The sequence below is a fragment of the Frankliniella occidentalis genome, unplaced genomic scaffold (assembly GCF_000697945.3).
Source record: "Frankliniella occidentalis isolate FOCC.00 unplaced genomic scaffold, Focc_3.1 Scaffold305, whole genome shotgun sequence".
Classification (NCBI taxonomy): domain Eukaryota; kingdom Metazoa; phylum Arthropoda; class Insecta; order Thysanoptera; family Thripidae; genus Frankliniella; species Frankliniella occidentalis.
The window spans coordinates 25,768-31,066 of NW_026267430.1; the positions used below are offsets into that span (position 1 = coordinate 25,768).

At 40.5% G+C, this 5,299-nt stretch overlaps 1 protein-coding gene across 1 annotated transcript; it reads right to left on the minus strand.

The window, feature by feature from the left end:
* Window positions 1-1,118: 1,118 nt before the first annotated feature.
* Window positions 1,119-4,901, minus strand: LOC113216197 (uncharacterized). The gene is made up of 5 exons (XM_026435941.2): window positions 4,661-4,901; window positions 4,370-4,579; window positions 4,198-4,302; window positions 1,577-3,898; window positions 1,119-1,314 (listed from the first exon to the last, which is right to left on the minus strand). The coding sequence occupies exons 1-5, from the start codon at window positions 4,899-4,901 to the stop codon at window positions 1,244-1,246; spliced, it is 2,949 nt and encodes a 982-aa protein (XP_026291726.2). The 3' UTR covers window positions 1,119-1,243.
* Between the last annotated feature and the right edge of the window lie 398 nt (window positions 4,902-5,299).

Below are 5,299 nucleotides of genomic sequence, written 5' to 3' on the forward strand. Positions count from 1 at the left end.
CTGGTTTCCTTAGCCTACTAATGCCTTTCACTCCTTTATGATGCAGGATTGCCCTCAGCTCATCCACCTTTAATTCATCGACCTGTAATAGATAAAAAAGCTGCATCAGTTTTACTGTTGTAAGGAAGACTGGGTTAGGATGCCGTGTTCATATTTTTTCTTACCTGCTGTTTGGTTTGAGGAAGATCATGGATCGGCTGTACACTCCTCGGAGTTCCTTGAGAACTTGGAGCTGGACTCTTCAACACATATGCAACAATTTTTAAGGTGAGTCGTTTGGATATAAAACTATTAGAGAAGGTTGCATATTTGAAATAACCTTACCATTGCAGGTGAAGCTCCTTGCCAGTTCTCCAGAACTCTCATTCGAGCTGGAGTTGTGTGTGATGCCTGCAAGACAGATCAAATTATGAAATTGACCGTTGAAATTGATTTTAGTCCCAGGGCCCAATTTGTGATGTTAGCTACCCCTTATTTCAACGCTAAGAGCTCTGTTGGTGCTTGTAAAGATGTATTAATTTAGAAAAAATATAAATTGTTATCCGTGATCTTTACTCACATTTGTTGCAGTCGAAGCTGTTGCTGCAGCAGGAACCTTGGCTAATTGAGGCTGAGGCCGTGACCATTGTGGTGTTTTAACCTGCAATGTAAAATGTAATTCACTTTATTATTTTGAACAACTGCAAGATTTGCCAAATGTCAAAACTATGAAGTTGGATCTAAATATTTCACCAGGCACAACAAGAGGAATGTACATCTTAGTGACAGCTCTAAAACCTCACACAGTAATTTAATCCCATTCAAAATGTGGTGATTTAGATAGATTTAATGTGTATCAAACTATAATTCAGCTCTTTGCTCACCACAGGGAATATTCCAACTATGGAAGGTGTGGGTGTCCTCTGAGTTAGTGGAGTCAGCTGAGGGGCCTTTTGAGGGACTTTTTGAGGGGTCCTCTGAGGGGTCCTCTGTAGCTGCTGTGCACATGGAGTCTGTGAAGGGGGCAATCCATCTGTTCCAAACAAAAATAAATTATTAGGGTAAGTACAAAATTTGCTTAATGAAGTTTGTTTCAATTCACATAGAGAAGGAGAACATTTGCATACTAGCTAGGGCAACAAACACACACATGCAATGGTTTCAAAAGCTCTACCAAAATCAGGAGTGAAATTAAAAATAAACTAAACATTATTTTAAAATTATTCTTATGATAAAATGAATACTTGTGAATGATTAATGATACTTATCCTTTGTAGTAATGATGAATGGAAATGCTATACTTCTGCCAAACCCAAAAATATACTCCATAGTAGACTGTAAATATAAACAAATAATGACATGTTGTTAATGACCATGTAAAAATATTTTTATGAACAGGTGAACATTTAGCCAAGCCAGACATGAATGGACCTGTTACAAGATAGTGAAATATGAGTGGAGTCTACCAATGGAGAAAGCAGAGACAGGAATACAACTGAAAACCGTATTGTTCCTATGAACTTCCACCGAGGTAAAACACAAACACCACCTATACAGCCGACCCCATACAATTGGGAATTTGTGGACATAAAATCACCTTGTGATTGCAGAGAGCCAAACAACAAGCTTAAGTCATGAGGATGCAACTGATGCACATCCTCTTCCTGACGGATCCCATCGCCATCCTTCACTGCTCCTGCAAGGACTTGCCTGGTTCTTTTGAAAACCCCAACTTTAGACAACCGATTGGCATATCTACAACGCTGTTTAATCAGAAGAGTTGCCAGAGTCTTCTGGATCTCCATTTTGATGGTGGGGTGTTCGTTACATATCAACCACGACCAATCAACAGTGTTGTGGCATAGCAGCTCAATAATTAGGTTTACTAAGTCCTTTTTGTGAAAAATCCTTTTCCAGGATGAATTGAAGCGGCTCATGCACTGCTGAAAGGTGGTAACCAGTTTCTGGGAAGGGAAAAGGAGACCCTCCTCAGAAAGACTGTTTAGAAACACAGCATCAGGACTGTTAGAACCGGGATCTGATGTCAAGACAGCAACACAGCTGGAGCACTTATTTGCCTTGAGGCTGGCAAGACATTTTGAGAGAAGAACAGCTATGCCCTGCCTTCTCATACTGGGCAAAGCATCAGTTTGCACATTGCCCCTTGGCTGCTCTCCCCTAATTAAAGTAGGTTCTGTCTCAACCTGAGAATTATTCCCATCATTGGAGTTCCCCTGCAAGCACTCAGAGAGGTCAGTAAGAATAAATTCTCCATCATCCAAACAGTTTTTGTCCCTTGCCTTATTACTAAATTTTGTGATCAACACAGTTTTCAATGCTCCTGTAAATTGTGCGCAGGTGACATCCGAGCTGGACCCACAACATTGGCGAATGTGAGCAAACAGATTCTCCAAAGCATCTTGATTGAGGCACCGCAGTTCCATCCTATGAATCTTCATCTTTCTGAGGGTCTGCCACAACCACATCATGCCACGGACGGACTCAATCCACCCCTTCACACAAGGTGGAACATGAGAAACACCAGTACTTTTTCTTATGTAAGTCCACTTTTCTAATTTCTTAATCATTACTGGCCATGCTGTATGGTGTAAAGATTTAGTAGTAACATTCTGTCTCTGGTCTTTTTTCTTTTCATGTCCAGTTCTGCTTGGCTCATTAGTGATGTCAAAGAAATGGTCAACCTCTCTTATCAGGTGGGCGGTTGCCAAGGAGCCTTGCAGATAAGCGCCCTGAGAGACTCTGGAAATGGTTTCCATCGCACCTGCCACAGAAGCACTTAAGGTTTGAGCTGCGTACTTGACTCTCATTTTCAGGCGGCCCTGTGGATTTAAGTGCTTTGTGGTTAGTGACGACATTTGGCACATGGATTCATCTAGTTTATAGTATTCTATGATGTGCCTAAACATGGCAATTTTACCATCATCATATAGTAAATTGCTTGATAATAAGTTGTTTCGAACATTTTTCAGAATGTGAGGCACATCATATATGTGCACCAGCTTGTGGTCGTCAATTGAATAAATAATATCATCTTGGAGCCTCGAAGATGTTTTCAGCTCAGAAATGGCCCCACGGTTTGTGGGGCCCTGGTCTGATATTGTGGCAAGAACATTTAATCCTGTGCTGAAAACTGCTCGCACCACATCACCAATTAACAGCTTCAACATATTAGAAGGACAGGTCTTGTGGACAAAATAGAATGCAACAGGTTGAGTCCATTTTTGAGTGATTCCCTGTACCATAAACACCAATGCATGGTCCGCGGTGAGTGTGGTGCGACCGCGCTCCCCGTAGTCTTCAAAACCGTCCACTGAACCTCTGGCTTCATTGAAGTACAAACCCCCACTCAGGTAAACTTCATCAAATAATATAACACAATTTTTTTCCTTTGGTTTCAGTTTTTCCACGGTACGTTTCAGCAGGCTGATGAGAGTCTGGCAGATACCTGGTGTCAAGGGTACATTTGCCAACAGGGATTTCAGAGTGCTCTCAGACGGAAGACACAAATATTGGCATAAAAATCTATAAGTCTTTGGACTTCTCTTGTATATGGCAAGGGCAAATAATTTATTTTCCATTGTCCATTTCCTTCCCTGTGGCTTCTTTTTGAAGTTTGCAAGCTCAGCCTTCAGCAGCATCCTCAGCTTGTTGCTGACGGTCAGTTGATCCACCATGTTGACAAACTTGTTGGAGGCAAGCTTTCGTAGAGAACTATTTTCTCTTTGGCACAGCTCCAATGTCCTACGCACTCTAGCTGCATCACTGCGGTACTGCTGAGTTGTTTTAATGACCTTGTTGACATCAGGAGTAATTACTGTCACCCCACTCATGGCAGCTATTTTTCTTTTTGTTAGACGTGGACGTTCCCTGCTCACAGCTCCAGTTCTCAGAAGAGACCCTGCAATCAAAGAGGATAGTGTCAAGGTATTCGTTGTGAAAAAAGTTGCCAGAACTCTTTGTGAAATCACAACTTGTCTTCTTCGTCAAAAATTGATAACTTCAGAAATTATTATGGTTTACAAGCAAAGTTGAGATAGCAAAACGCACTATTTGTGACTACAAAGAAGTGTTGTGATTTCACAGTTGCTTTATATTGTGAAGGTGTTGGGAAATCTCAAAATATTTTTAACAGTGTATAAAGTGTTGGAGAGTGCAGATGAAATTAATTTTTAAACTACTATTGCAGAACTAGCTTACTTCGGGGTTCTTCTCTCTGGATGAGTGGTCTTTTCAACTCTGGGACCACACCCTCCAGCTCTTGCAGTTCAAGACAGTCCTCTGCCTCATCTCTCTTCCTTTTTTCTGCAAAGTATCAGAAAATTATATATTGGAGCCATGAGTAGGATGTTTACTATGTTGAGTGTCTTACCATTGCTAGAGCCATCTGTGGAAGGAGCCGGAAGAAGTGAAAAGGTGAATGAAGGATTTGTCACTAGTGCGGGGAGGGCAGGGGTGATAGTTTGTTGAGGAAGTGTGTCTGGTTGAAATGGTGCATGGTGTGATGGTGAATGAGACTGGTGTAGGGATGATGAAGCAGATGATGTTGATGGTGTCCCAAACATGAAAGGTTCAGTTTGACCTGTTCAGAAAAAATCCATACAAAATTATATTTTTTCCCTGAGGGAAGACTAGGACAGAAATTATATTGGAGTCAACTGACCAGGCTCAAACCAGGGAGCTGTCCTCATCTCATCATCAGAGAGAGCCACCTTATCCTTGAAGACTGGAATGGCCCATCTCTGCAGCCTCTCTCTCTTATTTGACCAAAACATGTCTGGCTCAAAGTGACCTGGGCACAAATACCTGCTATTGTGCAACACTTCCGCTGACAATTTGGTGAGAGCTTTTTTTCCTAAAGGCTGAACCCACTTCTTCAACCTGAATGCATGCCAAATTTCCATGTCATTATATTAATTTACTAATGAATGAGGTACTGTTTTCTATACAAAAATGTTTAACCACCAATCAAATTAATTTACTTTTGCAATTATGTTTGGTCTGATTATTTCTTTACAGTAGATTTTGTACATACTTTTTAGTACAATGTGTTTATATACTATTTATTTTATAATTCACCCTTGGGCTATTTATTTCTGTACAGTATTGTATTATAATTATTTTAGTGATGTATCTATTGATGTTAATTTCTGTTGTACTGCCATTTTAAGAAACATTATATTATATTTAATGAAGAGCATGCTTGTCTGTTGGTTAACTTTTACTTTACCTTTGCTTTTGCATGGGAAACCGAAACATTGTCTTCCCATCATTTGCTATGGACACTTGATCACAAGCTTCA